General features: G+C 40.8%; 1 protein-coding gene and 1 long non-coding RNA gene across 2 annotated transcripts in view; one reads left to right on the top strand and one right to left on the bottom strand.

Moving 5' to 3' along the window:
* Positions 1–20,153, bottom strand: part of LOC123718344 (ankyrin repeat and zinc finger domain-containing protein 1-like) — a 51,398-nt gene extending 31,245 nt beyond the window's left edge. Inside the window, 6 exon segments of the mRNA XM_045674760.1 lie at positions 7,455–7,625; positions 9,495–9,714; positions 9,717–9,756; positions 18,869–19,029; positions 19,265–19,474; positions 19,859–20,153. Of these exon segments, the coding sequence (XP_045530716.1) occupies positions 7,455–7,625; positions 9,495–9,714; positions 9,717–9,756; positions 18,869–19,029; positions 19,265–19,474; positions 19,859–19,982 (926 nt within the window). The 5' untranslated portion in view covers positions 19,983–20,153.
* Positions 20,154–23,038: 2,885 nt separating this feature from the next.
* LOC123718311 lies at positions 23,039–23,463 on the top strand. The gene is made up of 2 exons (XR_006754988.1): positions 23,039–23,145; positions 23,254–23,463. It is a non-coding gene; the product is annotated as an uncharacterized LOC123718311 (long non-coding RNA).
* Positions 23,464–27,549: the final 4,086 nt, after the last annotated feature.

The following is a 27,549-nucleotide window of genomic DNA, read 5'->3' on the forward strand; positions in this document are numbered from 1 at the left end:
AACCATCAAACACCCTGAAACATCAAGATGACAACAACCTGAAACAACAAGACACTGGGAACACCTCAATACCTACAAGAACAACTCGCCGAGGCCGCGTTATACGCCTGCCGGTACGCTTCGCTAGAGGGGGAATCCTGTAGGTGATTAGTACGTGTCGTAATGAAACAGTGATGTGTCCTGACAAGGACAGTTGTAAACGTTATCGTCATGAAACAATAATTTGTTCTGAAAAGAACAGTTAATTGGCGTTATCGTTAGACCACGATATCAAACTGTTCTGAGAAGAACACGTTCGTACCCTTCGACGGTTGCGCGCAGAAAAGGACAACTTTTTTTTTTTCCCAGTTGGTTTATGCTACACCCTCCCTCGCGAGGCGTATGCCCCCTTCAGGTGGTGTTTTTGTTCGCGCCCTGCTGATACAGGACGGTACGGGGGCGGGCATATAGCCCTTGGTGGGGGCTGCAGGCGCGCGGGGAGACTCAGTCTCTACCCGCTGCACGCAGCCTATGGGGTCACGTCCGGGGTGTCAAATCCGGTGGTATTGAGGGGGCCAAGGAGTAGTCTCGACTTGGCCCTGGTGTCATGATAAGTGGTATAGGGCAACTAGCGCGACTCGCGGTCAAGCTCCGCCGGGTGAGACCCCCGGTGGCCCCGGAGGAGGCCCAGCGAGAGCGGAGAAGAGCTCACGCGGGTACTTGTATCGGTCGGGCGGCCTGGAGTGCCACGGCGCAATGTTTTGAAGGTGAGGATGTTGAGAGGCGTCCGCTCGATCAAACATCCTCATCGCGAGCCGTGCGACGAACTCGTCGATCGACTCCATCCGCAAGTCTCGCGCTATGGTGGCGTTCCTCACGTAGCGTGGTGCCTTTACTGCGCGTCGTAAGACGGTGTTTTGCACGATGCGCAGTCTTCGGCGGTTGGTCTCCCTGGCGTAGGAGAACCACGCCGGTGCCGCGTACGTGAGGTGAGGGCGCACATACAGTTTGTGTAGCGCGAGCTTGGTGCGGAGGGGTAGGTTGCCTGTGATCAGTGGGCGAAGCGTGTGCGCCGCCCACTTTGCGCTCCTTACAGCCCTGGAGATGTGGTGCTTCATGGTAAGACTCCGGTCTATGGTGACCCCTAGGTAGGTGACCGGCGTCTTCCACGGCACGTCTCTATCCAGGAAGCGTAAGGGTGGTGGCAACCTACCCCGGCCGAAGGCAATTGCCTGTGTCTTGTCCGGGTTGGCGGCGAGTCTCCACTTGTCCAGCCACTCTGGCAGGAGGTCCAGAGCGCGTTGGAGTTTTCGGGCAGCGTGCGAGGTCCCCAGCGATGTCGCCACGTACGCCGTGTCGTCGGCGTAGAGGGCGAGTGTGCACCCCTCGGGGCACGGAACGTCGTCGGTGTAGGTGGTGTACAGCAGGGGCGATAACACGCTGCCTTGCGGGATTCCCGCCGTGATGGGTCGCGGTCTCGACGCAGCCTCTCCCGTCGCAACGAAAAACGTGCGCTCGGTGAGAAAGGCGCGGAGCACGGCGACCATTCGGCAGGGCAGTGGAGACTCGATGAGCTTCAGCACGAGGCCGTCGTGCCAGACACGGTCAAAGGCCTTCGCCATGTCCAGCATAACGGCGGCGGCCCCCTCCTTTTTGTTGAGGGCCGAGGCTGCAGTGTAGAGCACCTTCGTCAGCTGCAGCGTCGTGCTGTGTTTGCCGCGGAAGCCGAACTGTTCGGGCCTCGGCTGCAGGTACTGTTCGATCCTCTGCAGCAACAGCCACTCGAACAGTTTCGACTGCGTCGAGAGCAAGGTGATGGGTCGATAGCTCTCGGGTTGGGTAGAGTCCTTCCCGGGCTTCGATATTAAGATCACCTTGCCCTCTTTCCATGATCTGGGGAAGTGCGTATACCGGAGGATACCCGTGAAGAGGCGTGTCAGCGCGACTATCCACCTCATGGGCAGATGGCGCAGCGCCTCGTGGGTGTGTGGGTGTGCGCATTTCGGCGTGGCCCCCTTTGGTAGGGGGCAGTCGGCGGAGTGGTGTTCCTCCCCGCACCGCACACAGGCTAAGGCCCGGTGGCATTGGTGCGAGGAGTGCCTAAATCCTTGGCAGCGGTGGCACTGAGCGGGGCCCCTTTTGCCCCGCCAAGATTCAATGGTGACCCCCGGTATACACAACAGCTCCTTTATGTTTTATATAGCGGGGGTGAGGTCGGGGGTGCGGCGCAGGATAATAAGAAAAATGCAGCCCGGTCTGCCCCTTCTGGCACGTATAGGCTGAGCGTGCTCCGGCTCGAACCCTAAGTCGCGCAGCTCCGACAAGATGGCCTCGGGCTCCGTGTCCGCCAGAATGCCTCTTAGCGCCACCTTCAGCTGCCGCTCTGCTGGTAGGGAGTATGAGAAGTATACGACTTTGACGCCGCTACTCTCTAACTCCCCTAGGTACCGCTGCACCAAACGGTACTCCTCCTCATCTTGGGGTATGATCTTTAGCCCCTGCCCGAATGCGCGCGCATTAATTGTGCGCCCAAGCCGCCGCTTCATCTCCCTGACGTGCGTTGTCCAGTCAGGGATAGACTCGATAACGAACGGCGGATACTTGGGCTTTGGAGGCGCGGGGGGCAGGGGTGCAAGGGGGGGCCGGCGGGCTACTGCCAGCGAGGCGGTCGTTGCGGCGTAAGAGGCCGCTGCGTTATCAATGTTATTATTATTCGCCGCATCTTGCGGCGTCGGAAGAGCCGTCGCAAGGGCTGCGCGGGGCGCGGGGGGTGCGGGGAGCGCCGCGGTAGGCGCCGTGTCTGTGGGCATGTCCGTCAAGCGCCGGCGGCGCGGGTCTCGTTGCGAGAGCGGCGCCGGTTGCGCTTGTGTAGTTGGTGCCATAAATTTGACACCAGGTGGAGTGGTCTGCGTACAGACACGCTTGGGTGCCGACCCGGCGGCGTCCTCATCGGAGTCGTGCGGCGGCGGGCGGCGTAATTGTACGCGTCTTGCCTCGACAAGCGCGTCGTGTTCGTCACTTGATAATGGCGAGGTTAACTTAGAAGGCGCCTGCGGGTTTGCGCTAGGTACTTACACATAGCGCGTGCGAGCCCGTCTGTAGCGAACCGGCCTATGATTGTCTGCGCAACAAATAGCGCATCCAATTCATAGCCGGCGCGGGGTGAGACGGGCTGCGATGGCCGCAGGTCGCCTTCTAAGTAGGCCAACAACTCATCTGGGTCGTGCCCATGAGCGTGGCTATGATCCTCGGCACTACGAATATCAACACCGGTACTTACATTTATTATTCGGTCGCATGTCGCATAGGTACTCTCGTCGTCCGTATACCGCGACGAGAGCTGCGATTGTTCAACGCCACTTTTAACACAAACACAAACACTTTCACTATCACTTTCACTATGTACCGCGAGGGGGGCTCGAGCGCCAGCCGGGCGCGAGTCACCAGCGACCTCGGGGTCCGCGTGAGTTAGCGTAGGATCGTCTGAAATGTTTTGTACGTCCGTAGTAGTAAACACTGCGGGGGCGGGGTTGTGGGGGGCCGGTTCGACAGGGTGTCGAACGGCAGTATACCGCGACGAGAGCTGTTTTGCAAAAACAGCTTTTTCGCCCGGTTTTTCGTCTCCGGGTCCCGGGGCTCGATCGCTACGCGAGCGAGAGCCGCTCAAGGACCGGTTACGCGACGTTGTTGGTTGCGACGACGACGGCGGCGGCGGCGGTAACGCGGCTCGACCGCGAGAGCGGGAGCGTTCGTTGGCACGCGGGCCGGGCGCATCGCGACGCGGTTTTCGCTCCATAGCTGGAGCCGGATTCTGCCAGGCACAGCCTGAACACCTTAGCTCGGTCCGCACATGCGCATCCTCCGGTGAGACCCGCTGGTGGGAGGCCGGACTAGGCGCAGCACTTTCTTGGCTTCGGCGTCGGCGTAAGTTGGTCCCTCAGATAGCCACCTAACGGTGCCAAACGGTTATCTGTCGGTTAACGCCTTGTGCGGGAGTGTTTTTGTCCGGGGTGCATACACCGTGCCTTTTTCAAGGCGCGTAACAGCCCCTCCGCTTCCTTCAAGTCCTGTGCACGGCCGGGCCTCCTAGTAGGCACGTATTGGGGAGTAGGTACGCCAACTACTCTCTAGCAACCGGCTAAACACAGGTCCACTGTTGGACGGGTCCTGTCACATCCGTAGGGGCTCTTATACCCAATCTCCTACGGGCTGGTTAGGTCGGTGACAAACCACACCTCCGCTATCACCAGCGGAGTCACACCACATTGTAGGGCAAAATCACTAGCTTAGATACTCACCTCACTTAGGCAAACTAGGTACACACTCCCGTCGTCAACCTGTTGGCTTCCCGCCTTCAGAATGGCGTCCGGGGATCCACCCCCTGACATAAGAAGAATTTTGCTCTTTCTCCAAGAGCGTTTCCCCGACGCATTGCGGGCTTTTAACGAGTCCGTAACCGCGGATGCACCGCGTTCGCCGTCGCCATCGCCGCGTAAGGCGAAGAAAAATGCCTCCGCGAAGGCATCGAAACCCGTTACCCGCCCTCGCTCGCGCTCGCGCTCACCACTCCCTGAAGTGGGAAGCGCCAGCGATGAGGAGACGGGTTTAAATTCACGCCCGTCATCGGTCATGTCGACCCAATCCACTCCGGCAGTAGCGGCCGACGAAGCCGCACAAAATTCATCTTCCGAGAGCGACGGCTTTCAAACCGTCGGCCGGAAGAAAAAGCGTTCGGCCAACGGCGGTCCCCCCGCCAAAAGGCCCACTCAAGCCGCCAACCCTCAGAAGAGGGATCTTAGTTCCCTTTTATCGGGAAAACCTGCGCCCCCCGCCCCCGCGGACCGCATCAAAACCCCCCCGCCCGTGTACGTTAGGGACAAGGGCGCCTGGCCGGCCCTATCAAAGATTCTCGACACTAAGTCGATAACTTACAAGGCCCGAACGCTGAGGGATAACCTCTGCGTTCAGGTATTTACCTCCGACCATCATCGGTTTTTTACCTCATACTTTCGCTCTGAAGGTATTGGTGGCCACACCTTCCCCCTACCCGAGGAGCGCGTCCTAAGGGTAGTCATTAAGGGCATCCCAAAGGAGATAGACTCCGGGATAGTCCAATCGGACCTTGTCGAGCAGGGATACCCCGTAAGGGATGTATTCCGTATGCTCAAAAGAACTACCAAAGAAGAGTACGACATGGTACTCGCAGTCTTAGACCCTACCCCGAGTGGGAAGAAGATTTTTAGCCTGAGAGAGTATTGTAAGCTCTCGGGGCTGAGGGTTGAAACCCCCCTGAAACATTCCTTCACACGACAGTGCCACCGCTGTCAACTATACGGGCATGCGGCCCGTAACTGTTTCGCTAGGGCACGGTGCGTAAAGTGCCTAGGCGACCACGGCACGGCGGACTGCAAAAGAACGCTTCCGTGCGCTGAGCCGCCGGCGTGCGTGCTTTGCGGGCAACAGGGCCACCCAGCGAATTATCGCGGGTGCCCTCGTGCCCCCAAGGCGCATAAGCCGGCGTCTGGGCGCACGGCGGGGCGCGATGCGGTCCGTCGTGGCGCAGGAGCAAAGCCCACGTACGCGCCGGCCCCACTTCCTAAGAATAGTACCTGGACCAAGCCCCCCGTTACGGAGGGCCCTCCCCAGCTCACGTCAGAGGCCTTCCCGCCTCTGCCAACAAAATCGCCACCCGTAAAGCCTTCCCAGGCGCCGGCGCCGACCCCCGTCATAACGGAGAGGCCCACACGCAAGGTGAGCCCTCCGGCTAAAGCCCTCAGCCACACGGCGGAGGCCGCCGCGGAATCAGAAAAGGTCCGCGACGCCTTAAATCTCGCGTTTAGCATCGTAGACGCGTTAGACATAGACGCTCTTGTCGCCTTCTCCGAGGCTTTCAAATCCGCCAATAACGCGGAAGACAAGAAGCAACTTGTAATCAAGCACGTCCAGCTCCTTAAGTCCGTGCGACAATTTGCAGACTCCACCACACCGCAATAGCTACGACCACGTCTAGGATCAAGGCTCGATCACTGTCCGTAGTGACTTTCAATGCAAACGGTTTCAAGCCGCAGGCAGATTTGGTTCGAGATTTCCTCGTTCGCCACCAAATAGATATTTTCCTAGTACAGGAATCTTTCCTCAAGCCCAGCGTTCGCGCTCCCAGATTCGCGAATTACAACGTAGTGCGAAACGACCGACCTCCGGCGAAAGGCGGTACGCTCATTTATTATAGACGAGCGCTTCACTGCTCGCCGTTAGACCCGCCCTCCCTTACCAACATAGAGTGCTCTGTGTTGCGCGTAGCCATGACCGGCCATCAGCCGATTATTATCGCGTCGGTGTACCTCCCTCCCGCCAAGGACATACTAGAGAGCGATCTCAGAACCCTGTTTGCGATGGGCCCCTCGGTCTTATTAGTCGGGGATCTCAATAGCAAACACGGGGACTGGAATAGCTCAAAACAGAACCCTAATTGGTTAGCCCTCAATAGGCTTATAGACGTGCTCAATTTCAACGTCATTGCCCCCATACAACCGACTCGCCGTGGCACAACAGGCAACGGCCTTCTCTCAACGGACGTCATAGACGTAGCGGTTTTACGTAACGTGGCACTACAGCCGCGAAGCGTAGACGTTACACGAGTTAGACTCGGATCACTTCCAGGTTTACTTTGAATTCGGCCCTCCTAACACTCGAGAGAAGAGGTTCAAGTCCATTGTCGACTGGCAGAAGTTAGACGAGGCCCTCAAGCCCGCCGACACCTCTGCCCTCCCAAATGTCCCCGACAATTTAGTCTCGTCCGCTCACGCGTTAGACGCGATCTCCTCGGTCACTAATCACATTCAGACCAAGGTCGCCGAGTCGTCCCGGAAGGTCCCAGATGAGTTCGCTCAACGCTGGGAGCTTCCCCCGGACGCGAGGCGTCTATTGACCGAGAAGAACGCGGCGACTCGCGCCTTCGCCAGAGCACCGACCGACGAAAACCGCAGAGCACTCCGAAACACCAAACCGAAGAGCGCATGCGGGAAATTAGAAACGAACGCTGGGACCGTCTTACCAGCGAATTGTCACCTTCGCACACGGCCTATTGGTCTCTCGCGCGTTCCCTTAAAACCGACACGGTGGCGTCCATGCCCCCTCTCAAGCGTTATTGTTGTTTGCTTAGACCCGTAGGTTAGGTTAGGTTAGACATAGTTTATTCTATTTTTCTTTTAGAGCCATAGATCGGGTTAGTGAATGTAGGAAAGTAGATAACGATGCATTCGTAGCTGATAAGGTGGTGATTAGTAAGCAAGGGTTTTGGGAAAGCTATCTCTGGAACGGTTAGAGCTATCACGTCAGGAGTGAGTGCATTCGACTCCACACGGCCTGTTTAGTGGGGGTAGAGTACAAACTTTTTTTTTGTAGGTTTGGCCAACCATGATTTTTACGTTTTTGGGGAACTTTGATGTGAGGCAGTCGCCGGGAATCCCAACTACTTTCTTTTGTTTTCCTCTGGTTTCTTTTTCTTATTTGCCTTCTTTTCTTCTAATACGCCTTGTTCGCTATAGGAGCTGCGCGCACTGATTGAATTGTTGCCAATAATCAGGTCCTTACGAGAATTCGTTAGAACACCTTTCGAGCTTTGTTCCGATAGCGTTTTTATCCAACTTATACAAAAAAATGTGTTCGTGTAGTAGTGTACACACGTAAGAAGTGAAACTTCTTTATGACGTTATTTTTCAAATAATGATCTACTATATGCAACTTTACTGAAATCGGTTAAATAAAGTTAAATTAGATTTAGTTTAACATTAGGGTTTTATTATCATAGACACAAATAATAATACAATTATTTCATTTTACCTTATTACTACTAAGATTATTACAGAATTTCATTAATTGTTATATAATTATTACTATCATTGTTATCGTTATTATATATTTTTGTTATTAATGGCTTCGAATCTCTTCGAATCAGCCGTAGTAGGGACAAAAAAGATGGCATGTAATGAAAAAATGTGACGCGTAACCCCAAAACGTGACGGTATTTTTTTCCAACGCCCCTTGAAATCTTACCCTTTGAAATCTATTTTTAAGGTAACTTTGGAAAAGACCCAATTGAGAACCACGGATACCCAAAGATTCAAGTTTGTTTAAGAGAAGGCGGGCAGACACTGTGTCAAATGCCTTAGCAAGGTCCAAAAATATCGCTATAAGTTTTTGCTTTCGGTCAAGTTTGGCTACAATGTGATCAGTAAGTTCGTGAACGGCGTCGTTTGTAGAACTACCCGTACGGAAACCAAATTGCGAACTAGAAATGAGATTCTTGGTCTCAAGATAGTTAACAAGGCGTTTGTTTATAAGTTTCTCAATTACTTTTGCAATCGTGGGTAGTTTAGATATTGGTCTATAATTATTGACACATCCTCTGTCACCACCCTTGAAAATCGGAACAATATCAGCCAGCTTAAGCTGATCCGGAAAAACGCCTGTGGAAAAAATCAAATTTACAATGAATGTCAATGGTGGGACTATTATTAGATGATACCGTTTTAATATAGCACCTGAAATATTATGCCGTCCAGTACATTTATCTTTTTTTAAGTTGAGAATACAGTTACGATCTTCATTTTCATCGGTACTATCCAAAACTAAGGATGATAGTGGATTGGCCATTGAGGATATACAACCCCTACCAGAGAAATATGCCTTTTCAGCCAGATCTTTACCAATAGAAACAAAGAATTTATTAATAAAATTGACCGATTCAGAGGGGTAATCAGGAGAAATAAGTTGCTCAGCAGGTCTGCAGAGTTTTGATGTATGCGTTAATTTCCTAATAGTGTCCCAGAGTGCTTTATTATTTGTGTTTGCCGCCGCTTTTAACTCTTTCGCCTCATATTCCCATATTCCCTTTTAAGTTTCTTAAGGAGCCAGTTGCAAAAATTTCTGTACCTTTTGTAGGTTATTTTCTTACTTTCATTGTTCAGGTCTTTTTTATATCTTTTATGAAGTTTATCTCGATTTCGTACACATCTTAGAAGACCAGAAGTCATCCAAGGCTTCTTTAGCCTCTTGCGATTAGGTACGGTGCGATTTTGAGTATTAGATTTTATTTTAGCATTAATCTCCGAGATAAGAAAAGAAGTAGCAACATTTGCATCTGAAACCCGATAGATCGGTTCAAAGCAAAGGTTTTTCATATCATTATCTAGGCCTACAAAATCAATTTTACTATGGATGAAGTCTTTATTTTGTTTGTGAGATTGCTGGTCTTCTAGTATGAGAACTACGCTGTCATGATCAGTTACAGATGATTCAACAACATAACAAGCGGAAGAAAAAGTACTTTTCATAAAAGCGTGATCAAGGCACGTCTTGTTGTGAGTGGATATTGTATGTGCGGGTAACAGACCATGAGAAGCTAGTAGATTTAAGTAAAATTGAGAATTGTTTGGCATAATATCGATATTGATATCACCAATAATTATGACTGAAGATAATTTAAGATTGGTAAGAATTTCGTTTAGCGACTCTATAAATTGGGAGACGTCTTTATACCCTGGCGGTCTGTAAATGGCAATGACGGTAGTATTGCAGGCATATTCCCATGCTGATCTCTAGCACTTTGTTCTTGCCCACGTCTAGTAACGTACGAATGGTGTGTTTTATGGACAACTGGAACAGCCGCAGAGAAGATAGCCCCAGCAAAATGTCCACCAGATACCATCAATACGGCCCAGCGCTGGTATCCCGCTCTATCCAGGCATAGCCTTTTCCATCAGTTGACATCTCTTCCTAAAACAAATTTCCAATGTACCTCTTAGCTCTTTATGTTATCAATGTTATGTGCTTTCTTCCAATTTTTTTTACCCTCTCTGATAAACCCAGTATAATATAATTATATTTATTGCGCAATCATGTGTGCGCAAAGTGTCTATTTAAAATACAACTTAGAAAAGTAACAGAACATCAGACCATAGAAAAAATGGGAATACGCCCAATTACATATTTTTTTTTCCAACTTTTTCATTATTTTGAATTTGAAACACGTATATTATTGAAAAACTCCTTTGAATTTGCGCCATTTACCATATTTTTTTGTTTTCAAATTACAATATCGAATAGAGTGTTAAATAAAATAGGATAGCAGTGATCGTGGGTAGTTCACAAAGTGGGTATGAAGCCGTCCGTCATATACCAGACCAGGAACCAGCCAGCCTGAAAAGCTTGGTATCAGTCGTATATTCATATATCGTACTATCAACAGATACAACAATAGTCGTCGTCTATCAAGACCGACCAGAAATGATCGGGGCGGAGGCGTGCTGTTAGAACTACAAAGGCTGTTAATGCTGTTAAAGCTAGAATTCGTCGAAACCCCATTAGGTAGCAAAAAATCTTATCGCGAGAAATGAAGACTCTGTCGCTTATTATAAAACAAGACCTGAAGCTCGGTACTCATCGTCGATATGTACAGGACATGCTCTAAATAAATCTTTATAATTAAAGAGAGTGGATCGATCAAAACGCCTTCCACTATACGTAGGTGAAAAGCACAGAAATATCCTCTTTACCGATGAAAAAGACATTAAAAAACACTACAGTAAGCAAAATGATAAAGTGTACGCTCACAGTTCAGTACGCTCGAGTTAAAACTTCTCAGCAGAAATCTGCACCTGGCCACAAGGCTTAAACCAATGCTCCGGACTTTATAAGAGCTGAAGACTGGCCCTCATCTAGCTCGGACCTCAACCCTTTAGAATTCAAATTATGGTCAGTTTAAGAGGAAATGGCCTGCTCTTAACGACACGGCGACATTGAGTCTCTTAAAGAATCTTTGGAGCAAGCAGTGGCGTAAATCCATAGACTCATGGCCAAACAGATTAAAGGTCTGTATAACAGCCAAAGGTGGCCATTTCGAATATTATTTTTGTTGTTGGTGAAACTTTAATAGATTTACGTACAAATTTTAATAATATTACATTGCTTCTTTAAAGAAAATGCATTTTCATGTGTAAGAGAACTTATGGCTGGACTGGGTACAACATCCTGGGGTAATTCCACATGTATTCATGTATTCATGTATTTATTTGCATTCCATAACGTTACAAAAGATGTTTATGAGGCTTAAAGCTAGGTACAATATTATGGACCCTGTTAGGGCACAGCAAAAGAAGGCATTACAAAACCTATATAACATAGCTAATAGCAACACAATAAAAATAGCACATAAAACTTCACACTCCAGGCTAGTACTAATTACATAGAATAACATTTTTTTATTTATTGAATTTTGTATATTTAGGGATTAATAATCATGAAATTAAGCTATATTTTTATCTTCTAGGTACTCATTAACACTATAATAACATTTACGTATAAGAAGTTTTTTTTAGTTTGTTTGTAAATATATGTATCTTTTTTTCATTTCTTAGTGTCTCCGGTAGTTTATTATAAATTTTGATTGACATGACTAGTGGGCTTGATGCATGTATTTGTAATCGGGAAGATGGTAGGTTTAGGCGTTTTTTGTGTCGAAGTGTATATCTTGTCTGTATGTCTTCGCGTGTGGTGTAAAATTCTTTGTGTGTATGGGCAAATTTACAGATTTCCAATATGTATAATGAGGGTAGAGTGATAATGTTTAGTTTTATGAAATGTGGTTTGCAGCTGTCTGTTTGTTCTATGTTAACTATGATCTGAATTAACTTTTTTTGAGTTGTGAATAGTGCTGGTGCGTCGGTGCTATTTCCCCACATACTAATAGTTAGTGAGGATCATCATTATAGCCACATCTGAAAGAAAAATGTTAGTCATGGTTGGGGGTGAGCTCTGAGAGACAGTTATCTCTGGACTATACCAAGGGGATGCATTATCGCCCGTGCTCTTTACTTTAGTTTTAGAACACGAAAGACGTTGCCAAACGGAGTAAAACTAGGTGGGGTTCATAAGGTGGTGGACTATGCCGACAATCAAGCCCTTTTAGGAGATAACGGTGGAGTCCGGGAGATCGCTAGTGTTGAAAGTAGAAATGCGCTAAGTCTGACCAAGAAAACACCGAAAAAAACAAGAATACTACATATGAAGGAACTGCTCAATTTCGGTATTTGGGTTTCACCGTAAAAGCTGCCACAGTAGAGAAGACGAAATTGAAATCCGCATTAAAAATACCATTCGATGCAAGTGCAGCCCTGCATAAGATCTTAGTATCCAAGCCTCTCAGCAGAAACACAAAAAATCGTATAAACTATACTGTACTGTACACTGTTCACGAATATATCACGAATATCAGTGCAATTAAAATTTTATATAATGCGTTTATGTACCCGACCCTAAGTGTTCTGGGTATGGTGGGTTACAACCAGCTACGCCTCAGAAGAGAGCTAGCTGTGTCTGTGTATTTATTTAAGATACTTCAGGTCGGGTTCATAATCTGCATATAATGGAGACTGGGTCTACGGATACAAAGTAGAAACCTGAGGCTTTTGGATGTACCACGCGCACATTCCAACTTGGTTAGCGAAGCGCCACTCACGCGACTATACAAATAATCAACAAAATTTCTATTGAGGTAGACCTATTTTTTGTACACTGGCCCAGTTCACAAGAGTTGGGGTGTACGGGATGTATTAGGAGACTAACGAAAACAACGAGATCATAATTAAGACTGCCTTTTATGTTAAACATTGATTAAATAGGTTTTATAATTAGGTTACACGTGTTACATAAAATATGACCTTAAAAGATACATGTGTTATTCATACACTACACCACCCTTCTTAAAGAAGAAAAAAAAATACATTGTTTTTTTTTACAAACATATATCAAAAACTAATATTGATTATAAAAAATATCTCATTATGCTAATACTAATTATCATTATATAAAATAATTATGATTATGATTACATAGTTAGTTAAGAGACATATAATTTAGTCCTATTTTTATGAATTATATCTAACTTGTTATTTTTTATAATTTCCACATTTGGCGGTATGTCCCTAATCACTTTGTAAGGACCAGAATATAATTCATCAAATTTATTACCACCTTCATTTTTCACTAAAACTAAATCATTTTCCTTATATGCAACAGGGTGAGTATATTTGTCGTAATTTATTTTTCTTTTGAATTTACTATTAAGCAAATTATCTCTCGCTTCTTTTTGTGAAAGCTATATACGATATTTTAATTAACATTGATAACTTTTGTAATTATATACAGGTTCCACTAAGTCTTTACACAAATTACTTGGAAGAATACATTTCTTACCAAACACTAGTTCATAAGGTGTAAACTTTGTTTCTGAATGCACCGAAGTGTTGTATGCAAAACACCAAAAGGGAAGCCAGTGGCTCCAAGTCTCTGGATGTTTATCAGTATGAATTCTAAGAAAAGAATTTAAATGTTTGTGAGCTACTTCTAAAGCTCCTATGCTTTGATGATGATATGCCGTTGAATTTAATTGTCTAATTTGCAACAATTTACACATTTCTTGAAATATGGATGATATGAATTCCTTAAATCGGTACCTTATTTCGCTACCTCGTCTGTCTTTTTGGAAAGTAAAGGATAAGCTTAAAGATATTTACTAAGCTCACATTGTAAAGCGAGTATATAAGAAAAATTATTATTATCAGTTACTAAGGGGCCAACCAGATCTAAAAACACTTTTTCAAATGCCTAATTAGCCGTAGTTGTAATAATCATAGGCTCTTTATGTGGAGTTGAATATTTTTGTCGTTGGCATTTATCACAACGTCTTACAAATTCTTTTATATCTTTATCAATTCCAGGCCAATAGTAATATTTCTTAATATTATTCAACATTCGTCTCATACCAGCATGGCCACTACTAGGTAGGAGATGAAAGTCGTTCAAAATTACTCGCCTGTCATCTTTGGTATTTATTCTCTCTACATCCTTTATAATGCAAATACGTGATCCGGACCTACCTTTACTATTTTTTATTACTTCTAACAATTTACAAATAAATTCTGTATTATCCTTATTTTTCACTATACATACTTCCTCAACATTTATATCTTTACATAACTTATCTAGTTCTCTCACGAATTCACCTCGTGTACTCCGCGATTGAGATCCTAAATATTTTATAAAAATAGTTCGTTTACTGCTTACGAAACAAAACAAATCAGTTTCATTATTTATGATACCTTCATTTTTCATTTTTTCATATCTTTTTAAATCGATAAATACTAATTCCACTGATTGCTTCGGTTTAATATGAGTTCCTAAGACATTTGGTTGATCAGGCCAAATATCCGAGGTTTGCATATCAACCGAATAATCTTTAAGCTTCCTAGTTTGTGCACGAGTCAAAACGTTAATGACATTCTCATTCATTTCTTTGAGTTCATTTAACGATATTCGAGATAAAGCGTCCGCAACGCTGTTATTATAACCTTTTATATATTCTACATCAAAATTATATTCTTCTAGAGCCAGTCTGAATTTCGTTAACCTTCGATGGGTCTTTCAAATTAAAAAGGTAAATTAAAGGTTTATGATCTGTACGAATTTTGAAATATCTACCATACAAATATGGACGAAAATATTTATCCGCCCACACTATTGCCAATAACTCTTTTTCTATTACAGGATAATTCTTCTCGGCTTTGTTTAATGTTCTACTTGCAAATGCAATAGGACGTCCGTCTTTATTAGCTAAAACAGATCCTATTGCATAGTTAGATGCATCAGTTTCTAAAATAAATTCATTTTGTTGTTGTTATCATAGGAGGTGAGATAAGTTTTTGTTTTAGTGTTTCAAATGCGTTTTGACACTCATGATTCCAATTAAATGACACATTTTACAAAGTGCATTTAAAGGTCGCGCAATTTCAGCAAAATTTTGAATAAATTTTCGATAATAATTTACAAAAGCTACAAATCTCTTAACTTCGTCACAATTTTTTGGGAAGGGATAATTTTTTACTGTATTTATTTTTCCTGGATCAGGTTGTATTCCTTTATTAGATATTACGTGTCCTAAATATAAAATCTCTTTCTTTAAGAAATCGCACTTCGAAGGATTTAATTTCAAATTAACTTTTCGTAACCTTTCGAAAATATCTTGCAGATTTTTATTATGTATACTTAAATATCTCCCGAAACAAATCAAATCGTCTAAATATATTAAGCATTTTTCGTAATTAAGACCTGCTAAAGCTATATTCATCATTCGAGAGAAAGAACTAGGACTTGTTTTCAAGCCCATAGGCATCCGAGTCATTTGAAACTGACCAGAGCCAAATGCTGTCAATTTTCGGCTATTTTTATCAAGTTTCACGTTATAATAACCTTGATACAGGTCTAAATGACTGAAATAAACACTTCCAGATAATGATTCTAAAATTTCAGTTATATCCGGTAAAGGATATTTATCATCTACTATGCACTTATTCAATTTCCGGTAATCAATAACTAATCGCCATTTTTTAGCACCTGTTGAATCTAATTTTTTCGGTACTAATAATACAGGGCTTGACCAATCACTTTGACTTGGTTCTGCTATGCCTTCTTTAATCATTTTATCTATTTGCTTAATTTCATGTTTCTGAGCTTGAGGTAATCTATACTGCTTAGAAAAAATCGGTAGTAGTGTAGTGCCTAGTTTCAAATGTATGGTGTGAGTATAAGTATTAGTTGTTTGTAACTTATCTCCCGGTAAATAGAAAATGTCAGCATACTTGGCACATAATTTTTCAACAGAGGTTTGTTCTTCATCACTCATATGAGAAAAATTTATACAGGAAAATAATTGTTTAACTCTCTCTGCTTTATTCTCTATTTTATTGAAAGAACAAAGATTATACTCACTCAATTTGTGAATATAATAATTAATTTTTGGTAAGAGTATATGATTCTCCGTTGTATTTAATATTTTAATAGGTATTACACCGTTTTTAGGCGTCGCGATTAAACTCGCTAAATAAACTCCGTCTTGTATCTCTGCTGAGCAAATAACACAATCTTCCTGGAATTCTGTCTGAATATAATGAATCGATTCACATCTAGGGGAAATTTCTAATTGACTTACATTTATTTGTAATAGGCAGAATAATTGTTTTATTAAACCCATCACGCATTATCAAAATATTTTTCTCAAAATCTAAAACGGAATTGAACCTTCTTAAAAAATCTCGACCAATTATACCACTACACATAATCGGCAATGTATTAAACACATAAAACTTATGAGTAATAATTAAATCATCGCAGCTCAATTGTATAAACACGTATCCTATTGCTTGGACTTTGCCCCCAAGACCACTGATAATTATACTTTCGCGATGCATTGTAAGATTTAAATCTAACACATGTTTATATTTAATAGCACACAAAGATGCGCCAGTATCTACTAAAAATGAAAATGTTTTTTTATACCTTTATTAAAAAGTTTGTGAAACAGTCGCTATCACATGATAAAATTGAATGATTTATTTCATTAGTCACCAAAAAATGTTTCTGGTTTTTCTAAATTTGGAATTGAATTTACAGTCTGATTTTCGTTCATAACGTGAACATTCGGTTGTTGCCGTATCCTTTGATTTCCACTAAACGTACCTCTATGCTGCTGACCTCTGAACTGGTGAACTCGCATTGGAGTGCCTCGGGCGCTGAACTGATGATTCCATCCTCGCTGGTTGCCTCGAAAACCTCGTCCTCTCCCCTTATAGGTAGGGAACTGGTTGTAGTTTACTCCTCGGTGACTTCTAAAATTATTCCTTGCACCCCTATATTTAGAATTAAAATAATGATTTTTATGCATACCCAAAATTTCTCCCGAACCAGATGCGCTGGTGACTTCTTCATCAAGAGCCGCTTGGATAGCGTCCTTCAGGGTACTAAAATTCCTAGCTGCTATGATAGTGCTGAGCCTACAATTTCGCAAACCATCAGCGAATTTTTTAACAGCAATATTTTCATTTAATGGCTTCAAAATTTTATAACTCTCTGAATTTCCGTTTGCTTGCGATATCGTAAGATTCACAAATAATTCAGATAATTGTTGTCCATAATCTGAAATAGATAAATTATTTTGTTTCATATTTTCTAATTTACTCGAAATTGCAGTTGCCGCCTTGCGAGGTAATTTACAAGTTCTTTTTGCATATCCGCAATTAAATCCCTCACATTTGAATAACTAGTATTTAATCTTAATTTTGCAGCTTGAGATAATCTACTTTTTAAAACAAAATTTATTAAATTATTTTTACACGTTTCTTTTTCCAATAAAGAATTATAATATTCAATATTGTCTATTAATTGTTTAGTATTGGCCTCGGTATCTGTCATAACGGGCAATAAATTCAAAGCGGTTTTTAAATCAAAAGTATTCATTGTTACAGTAGTTTCAGAGTTCGGTAAATCACTGCGACATAAATCAATTATTTCGTTCTATAATGTTAAAAACTGGTTACAAAAACTTCTCACAAGTTGATCATCATCATCGTACTTCCTTAATTTTAAATTATATTCATTTAGCTAGTTTAAATATCGCCCATATATTTCATTAGTTGCATTTAATTTATTTATTAGAACATCACCTTGGGCCTATTTTTATTAAATATGTTGTAACTTCTTTCAATTCGCTATATAAAGACTGTAAATAAATTGCCATAACTTACCATTACATTTTTATACATTTTCGAAAGTATATATAAATAACATTATTTTATTATAGTTAAAATTATTAATTAACATAACAGTCCATTAAATATAGCCGTACCATATAAACGCAAACGCACATACACGATTTAATAATACGTAATTTACTAGGAAATAATTTTATCTAACCGAGCACTTATCGAACCATGCACTTATCATCGCTTTTCACTACACAACACCTGGGTAGAGTTTATTCGGAGCTCGTGCCTGAATATCACCCTCAAGACATCCAGAAGTCGTCGACAGAGATATGATCATGAGCAATATGTTAGTAGTCGACATATGCCATTGTATTTGGTCTGCCGTAGCCTGATTTATCGCACTTGCAGCATTCTGAGCGATGACCTTTCTGAGATTTTTGGTTACCCATTGCCTTAATTCAGGATTTCAAACCAATACACACGAATTACGTCTAATTTATCCAAACGATAGCTCTGTTTTAATAATGCCATTTTTTATAACATATTATAATTTTTCTACTGCGTTAAAACACACAATACACTGTCTTAAAAAAGTTCCACTCCCGTTTTGGTAATGAGGTTTCGTATAACAGAGGCGCGCGGGTGGTCGACCATCCTGGCAGGGTCGCCATGTACGGGATGTATTAGGAGACGAACGAAAACAACGAGATCATAATTAAGACTGCATTTTATTAATGTTAAACATTGATTAAATAGGTTTTATAATTAGGTTACACGTGTTACATAAAATATGACCTTAAAAGATACATGGGTTATTCATACACTACAGGGGCGATAGGAAGTCCGAAAAAATGCCGTAATAGAAGAGTTGGTAGCCAAGCCCAACATTATAGGCGAATACAAGGACCATCAATTACGTTGGCACCTTGAGCGCCTGGGCCAAGATCGGGCGGTGTAGAAGACTTACCAGAGCCCGCCTAGTGGTCTCTAGTAAAACGTTACGATGCGTTCCATGCGGGGCGGGGATTTAATGAAATTTGAATTACGAGTTATTGTTAATATTATTTTCAACTTTCCAGTACTTTTTACACCATATAATGGTAAGTTTTAGGTATAAAGAGTCACTGGGTACAGAAAACGTTACGTAATACTTTCGTGACGTAATAATTGAACGCTCGCTAACCCACGAGAATATTTGCATTTAAGAATGTACAGTACAGAAATGTCACACAAACAAATTTATCAAGTCAGTCAGTAGATCAATGCTTGCAAAAACTAAATGTAAATTGGACTAACCTTTTTATGATAATACATCAATATACACAATAAACTTGTCCAGCTTGGTTGGTAAAAAATGCTTTACAATGTCTTGTTGCTGCTGCAAACAGATCACTAGCTGGTTTTGAGTTTGTACTTTCAGTTTCGGAATCACTGCCTGATACACTGGAGTCATCTAAAACATTTAAAGAACTCATTAAATACAATGGCAACATTTTTTTGGTATTTAACTATGTTTTAATCTTAAATTACTTTAAATAGAAAGCACTATAACCTTACATTAAGAAAATATTAGTATAGACAAACAAGTTCTTACACTGCACATGTCCTTTAATAAATAATAGATAGTACATTAACACTTTTTTTTATGTGTACCTATTTATATACATTATGGTAATCAGTAACTCTACCTTGCCGTGAATTAAACTGTCCAAGTGTCAATGCAGACTTTCCAAATAACTTCCTCTTCAAGTTATGAGTATGCCAGTGATTTTTATAATGTGCAGTCTGCTGGGCTCTCGTCTCAAATCAACCAGCACCACAACATGAACAACAGTTCCCATCACTAGCTCCAATTATAGTTAAGGCATTGAGACGCTTTAAAACACTCTGTTCATCAACTGAAAATTTCATAACATTTATCAATAATTAATATAATATTATCCCTAGTGACTAAATAAATGTGAGAAAACACTTTTTTAACGGATTTAAGCTATGTATTATTATAAACTTATAATTATTTTACATAATTTTAATTTTTTCTTATATTATATCTCTTTCTTACACTAAAAATAGAATACAAAACCAAACTTTAACCCTCAGATTAAACTTACACTTATACACTAAGTATAAATCTTGAATAAATCATACCCTGTCTCTTGGAAAAGTATACTGAAGTGAAATAAGAATCAATAGTTACATATATGTCACCCTCAATATTTTTATCCACCATATCTATGGATTGCTTATAGAAAAAGTAAGTAAAAGTAAGTAAGGGATTATACCAATTTGGTGTGACTCTGTTATCATGCATGCTGCCACCTGTATGCCTTTAAGTAACTTTTCGTAATCGTCTAAATCAAAGACTCGGACTGTTTTTGGCTTTATTAAATCTGTTTTAGAAGACATTTTCTATAAAATTACATCACTTTATTTAAATAAACTTAATTTTTTTGGACAATATATTATGCAATGCAATAATTGAACACACAGTTATTTAACTAATCTAGGTCGTATTGTACGTTCCCTGTGTTCTGCTGAGGTCTTTTAACTTTTCGTTAAATAATTTCCCTAATTTTTTACACATCACCTTTTCCCTCCCGATAACATAACCTACGCTAAGATAGATACTAAAATGAGCAACATTACTTTACAGTATACACACAATAATTGACAACTGGCATTTTTTGACAGTTCGCTTTATTAAATTAAATGTCATATGATTTTCATGTACGACAACCACTCCAGACAAGTCCTTAAAAACCAATGTCAAGTATGTGGGCAATGATGCCAGACTAGGAGAAATCGTCTCAAAATTTAGGGAGTTTTATAGCCTATGGGGAAAATTTATCAAGACCAAATTTTTGAAAGTACATTAGAGTATGAAATCTAGTTATAAAAGAATTGAATTTTTCATTAAATTATATAAATAAAAAATATTATATGTATTATATCATAATAAATAATAATAATAATAAAAAAAACATTGCTAAGAGTAATGCTGCAGGCATTTGTTTTTAGTATTTTGCTATTAACCTACATTTATGACAGAGTTCTGAAAAATTATATTCTGAAGCTATATTATTCGAATTGTAATTCGTTATTTCGCGTATAACTTAATAAATTATTCATAAATACAAATTATTTAAATTTTACACAGAGATGAAAACATCTTATAATTAAATATTGCATTCAAACATAAATTGTAAATGCCATTCAAGCAGAAAATTCAATTCTATGTATCGTTTTATTCTATTTCTATTCACATCACTTGCAAGCTATGATTCTGAGAAAATATTGTTTTGCAGAAACCTAGAGTGCTTATATACAGGCAAACGGGTCTATGGGGTAAGGGAGGAAGGTGATGGTTTCCGATTAAATATCTTTGAAGACGAGTGCCGCTTACTACGTTATGGATGTAATGTTACCGAGGACCAAGGTAGGATACTATAATCATATATTTAATGAGTATCTTATTGTAAGAATTATAGTGTACAAGCAAAAAAATTACGACCTTATTGCTGTTATGATATGTCACATGGAACCTGAACGAACACCAATGCAACAATATATTTCTTTATAAGTAATCATAACGTATATATAAGTAACCATGGGTCCGAAGAAGATGATAACTATTAAATTTAAGCGTAAAATTACTTTCTTATCCAAAGGCACTAAAAAACAAGTAACTATGTGGAACCAGCTGGCCACTGAAGTATTTCCGAACCAATTCGACTTAGGGTCCTTCAATAAAAGAGCGTACCAATTCTTGAAAGGCCGGCAACGCACTTGCGAGCCTTCTGGCAATGTGAGTGTCTATGAACGGCGGTATCACTTAACACCTGCCCGTTTGTCTCCTAATACACAAAAAAGGTATTTTGGGTGCTGGATCGGATTATTGGCATTTCAATTAATTTTATTGGGGAAAACTGCTGTATTATACTGTTAAGATATTTAGTATATTACTACTATATTATACACTCAATATCTTATTTCTAAAATCGTTATTTTTACTATTCATTTATATAAGTAAAATACATTTTTAAAGTTATATATTATAATATTATATGATAGACTCAAGTACGACGATATGGAGTACAGCTCACATCTCACCAGCCCTTTCAAATATCAGCTTCTTCCATTTGACCAAATTCAGCAAAGGGCTTGTCAAATTGTCAATCTCCAATGTATTACTGATCGGCTTGGATCTCTTTCTCTACGCAGAGACATTGCGTCTCTTTGCGTTTCCTACAAAGTGTACTATAGTGACTGTTCTGAAGAATTGTTTAAGTTGATCCATTCTGTCTCATTTCAACGAAATTTCATAACCTTAATGGCTGGAAGTCTTCGGTCACGGTCCGTTTCCCAAGGCACTTTCTTTTGCGAACTAGTGAACTGTGGTATCGACTCCCGGTGGGGGTCTTCCCTGAAAGATGCGACCTCAAACTATTCGAAGCTACAGTGTATTCCTCCCTCAAGGCCGGCAACGCACCTACAAAAAATGGGTGTCCATGGGCTGTGTACGGTTCCTGGGTCAACGGGATGCTTCAAATAATAGAGATTTATTGATTTACTCTATATTTACCACTCGCGTGTTACAATAGAATATGAGCGAAATAATGACGTGCTAATTGCTATATACCGAATGAATACAATTTAACAGTCAAAGAGAGTGCCTACGTCTGGCTATGCTCTCGGGGTGTAACTCCCATGATTTAGTTCGCTATAAACGAATGTAGAAGAGAGTGCCTGCGTCGGGCTATACTCTCGGGACGTAACTCCGACGATTTGGGAAATCGTCACGCTTATAAGTGATCGAAATGTACATCCATGGCACGTACAAACATAGGAATTTGTCAAGCTTGTAAACGAGCAAGAATGTACGAACCTTGGCACGTACATAGGGATCATCACGCTTATAATTCTAAGATAGCCTGAGTGAGCAAAATGTACAGCTTTGGCTCGTACATACTCCCCCATTAGATAGTTCTAACATACTATCAAAGGACCTAAATAAAGCTGCTTGTTTACGAAGCAACTCTTCGGTTTTTTTTGAATACCTGAAGGATTTCAGGCTGTCAGTGAAAGAAGCTTGGAACAAATTCTCCATTATGGTATATATTATTAACTAGTTTATATATAATATACTTAGTAAATTCTTAAACGAATGTTTTATAAAATACGTAGTAACAATGCGTTACCATTCGCTTCTGCCTGATAAAATGCTCAGAATAAATGAGATAATTCTCAGAATTATAGTGCTCAAAACAAATGGAAAGGACTTACCTACTGCAATGGCTGCTTTCCTCTTCTTGTTATGTTGCGTGTAGATTACTACCCGACGTCTTCCGCCACACCGTGTTGACGGATACGGGATTGTTTATTATCTTTTAAAAGGACCTCCTAGACCCTTTGCTTGCTTCTCTGCTATGCTTTTCTGCTACGCTTCTCTGTAAATGCTTGTACCTCCAGGATACATTCTGTGCTTTAAACAATTGGAGAGGACTTACTGTACCGAGCGCTGTCGCTTGCCTCTCTATGTTGAAGATTGACGTCCGTCGCCTTGTTCTAGGTTGAAAGGACGCCGATATATTTTGACCCGTCTGGATTCTTGAAAAAATTTGGGAGAGGGCTTACTGCAGTTTACCTCTCTCCGTTGAAGATTGTCGCCTTGTACTAGGTTGAAAGGACGCCGATATATTTGGACTAGTCTGGATCCTTGAAAACGTTGCTCTCCTCTTTTCTATTGATGCGGATGATGGTATTTGATTTGCTTGATGACCCAACGAACCAGCAGTGGGATGTTTTTCCACGGCGCCGATCTTCAGGAAAACGGAGTAAAACGCGAACGCGATCAACTGAACGCGAAAGACCCGCTATTCCCGGATAGCTCGAAGGACCAAAATGTACGATTCTGGATGGCTCGAAGGACCAAAATGTACGGTTCCTGGGTCAACGGGATGCTTCAAATAATAGAGATTTATTGATTTACTCTATATTTACCACTCGCGTGTTACAATAGAATATGAGCGAAATAATGACGTGCTAATTGCTATATACCGAATGAATACAATTTAACAGTCAAAGAGAGTGCCTACGTCTGGCTATGCTCTCGGGGTGTAACTCCCATGATTTAGTTCGCTATAAACGAATGTAGAAGAGAGTGCCTGCGTCGGGCTATACTCTCGGGACGTAACTCCGACGATTTGGGAAATCGTCACGCTTATAAGTGATCGAAATGTACATCCATGGCACGTACAAACATAGGAATTTGTCAAGCTTGTAAACGAGCAAGAATGTACGAACCTTGGCACGTACATAGGGATCATCACGCTTATAATTCTAAGATAGCCTGAGTGAGCAAAATGTACAGCTTTGGCTCGTACAGGCTGCGATGACATCCCTTTTTGGGTGTACCGTAAGCTCGTTTGCCCGTGTATTAGATATAAATAAATATTTAAAATTGTTTTATTAAATAATCGTTCTCAAATATACTAATTCAATTCGGTATTCCAGACATACTTTAACATAACACAAACGTTAATCCCATTGAGGCAGATCACACATAGACCCAAGCTCCGACTAATTAGTAACACTAGGTAAATAAACTCTTTAACTTCCTGTTTCCGGTTGTAACATACGGCATACTCATGTCTCATAGCTAACTAGAACCGCTTTGAAGACTGAATCGCTATATTGCACATACTACGAGTAATACTAAGTTATACAAATGTTTAATCTGTATTATGTTCAAAAATATATTGTTTATATAACACGCAGTCTGTAACGGACGGGTACTGCCTTTTAAATATCCAGGATATAAATATAGCCTATGTTAGTCGGGGGATATAATTTTTTTAATCAGTTCAGAACTTTTCAGTATTTTCGTTATAAGCGTTCAAAAATATGAATGTTTTCTCCATAAAGGGTTCGCATTTATAACGGGTTATCAACTTATTATCAACAACTTTTGTAAACTTTAAGCTGGAGTTAAAGTTTTAGCATAGAACTTTGTCTTCGCTGAAATCCTTAAGAAACTTTAACTTTAAAGCATAACTCGCTAATTATTTTTAAATATGTTGAAAAAAGTAATAATTTTACCAAAAAGCTGCTCGTATGGTTTTATAGTATCGTTAAAGTAGACAGAAACTTTTGCGTACTTATACAACTATTATATGTAAAAAATACGAAGACGTCTTTATATTTTATTATACAACGTATATAAATCTTGTTAAATAAACGTAGACACTCAGACTAATTAGGGTGGCATAAACGAGCATAACAATGTTGAAGATATCAGACGATAACAAAAGCTTTTATCGGCTAATGTTATTGAGATAAGTAAGTAGCTTTGAAGCAACAAGTATTTATAAGTATTTATTGAGAACGTGTTGTCTATATCAATAATTTGTATTTTGATTTATATTTACAAATATTTAATATTTAAAAACCACTGGTCGCCTCAGAGTTCCGTATACATCTCGTGATTTTTTTTTCTGATTAGGTAGCCCTAGCGTCTGAGATATCATCGATTTTTAGTCTAACTCACGATATTTTCCTTCCCCGTATAATAGAGTATTAAAAGCCATTGAAAACTCCATCAGTACACAGCCGTGATTCAAATACACGGCGTCTGAGTTTAGAGCCAACAATAGTCACTAAAAATAAATAAATAATCAATTTACTAGTCCTGTTATTTTGTTACTACTATGTACTTAAAAAGCTTCGTGAAGCTTAACGTGGCATAAAACTTGGTCCGTTTATAAATAAGATAGTTTCGGATTTATCGGAACGCTGTTCACTTGCCTGAAAATTATGAATGTAACAGAAATAGAAATACGCCACAAGCAACCTGAATATCTAATATAATAGTAATTTACGCCGTATTAAATCTGCCCACGACTTCTAAACTTTTATCATGGAATGATTTACTATAAAAGGATTTTCACGTGTGTAGGAGTTTTGAAATCTTTTCAGAAAATGATAGACACATTACGTCATGTTATCATTATAACGCTTCTTGCACTTTTCGCTTGCTTTTCGATGTTCTAGCTAATCTAATAAATACGCAAGGAAAATCTCTGAACCGTTGCATTCTCTCAGTAAAATATTAAATTTTAATTGAACAAACTTCGTGGGAGTCTAGACTAGTTCATAGTATGATTTGATAAATCCGATTCATTATTGACACACGAAAGTCGTCTTTAGCACTATTTACTTTGAACATTACCCTCAGAGTCAATCAATAAGAAAAAAACTATCTTCAATTGTTTCTTCAGATATCAAGAACTTGTGAGATGAATATTAAAATTATTTTGGTGTCGTACATTTATCAACGAATTATTATAACACTACGGAGATAAGATAGGTAACTGCGGGCGCAGCTCGTTGTGGAACAGTTAGATATACACTGTAAACTCTTTATAACGAATTTCAAGGGACCGAGCATATTTTTTTGCATGCTATCTTCATGAAACAAATAGAATTTTTCAATTTGTTTTATGAATAGGCGGCAAGTGCCTGTTAAACAGTTGGTATAATGGTTCAGAATCGTCCACCAAATCGCTTAAAAAAATCGGTTCTTTGTTTTTCCAAATGTTAGCAACAGCAGATGGACTGGGACCTAAACGTTTCCCAATATCAATTTTTTTATCGCTCGTATCACACAAACTTTTTCGTTAACACATAACGCTTTTATTTTACTGTTTGACATCCATCCAGCCATCTTGACAGTTTCACAGTTTGTTTACGACTGATAATACACGATAGGTGACGATGGTGTGTTTAGTAACTGAGACCAAAATTTCCTACAGGCAGTGTAATCTAAGAATATTGGCACACGTGTTAATGCAATTAACAATAACAAGGCGAGACGGCTGATTATGACCTCAGATGTCTTCCTTAGAAATTTCGGCACCTCAAAAGAATTGCTGTCCGTTATAAAGAGGGAATTAATATATTGTTTTTGTGTTAAACCAAACAAATTTAACTAATTTTTACTATATAGAGGGTTAATCGTTATAACGAACGACATTATAAAGAGTTTACACTGTATTTATATATTTATACCGGCAACGCACTCACGAGCTTTCTTAGCTTAAGTGTCCGTGGGTGATGTTACATAACATCCTTAAGAAGAAATGTTGGCTTAGAATGTCGGCTACGCACTCGCGAGCCCTCTGGCATTAAGAGTCCATATCACTAAACATCAGGTGAGCCTCCTACCGCCCCTGTTCTATATAAAAAAATATCAGGATTATGTAACCTAACATTAGTTAAGTTTCTAGTTATTAACTAAAATGTATACTACATGTATACATATTAGTTAATAACTAGAAAAGCACTGTTGACCTAGTGGCTTCAGCGTGCGATTCTCATCCCTGAGGTCGTAGGCTCGATGCACGGCTGTTCACCAATGGACTTTCTTTCTATGTGCGCATTTAACATTCGCTCAAACCAAAACCGGCTTGTCTTAGACCCAAAAAGGCGACGACGTGGAGGAGGAGGCTGATCACTTACTTGCGTATTAAATTCAAAAATGATCATGAAACAGTTACAGAAATCTGAGGCCCAAGCCTAAAAAAGAAAAATTGTAAGGGCACTGGTTTATTTATTATAATAATTAGTAGCGAAAAACCAAATGTTTTAACACAACATGGCAATAATTTTACACTTGTTGCCATTATAATACACTTATATTCTTTATACGTATGTGTTACTTAGATTTAAGAACCCATAAATAAGCCAAGTTAGTTATTTGTCGCAACCCCATTATGCCTAATGGTATGTTAGTTATAAGCTCATGTTTTAAACGATTAATCCCAGCTGCCCACCCAGCTTCAAACAAAGAGTTTCATTTATTTGAACATCCCTCCAAAAACCGCCACCGAACTCAGGTACGAAAGTTACAGCCCTATTAGTTTATGGTTTAAGCATCTGTAGTATTTAGTAAAGATACGATTACAGGTGTTAGTAC

This window comes from Pieris brassicae, chromosome W, assembly GCF_905147105.1.
Source record: "Pieris brassicae chromosome W, ilPieBrab1.1, whole genome shotgun sequence".
NCBI lineage: Eukaryota > Metazoa > Arthropoda > Insecta > Lepidoptera > Pieridae > Pieris > Pieris brassicae.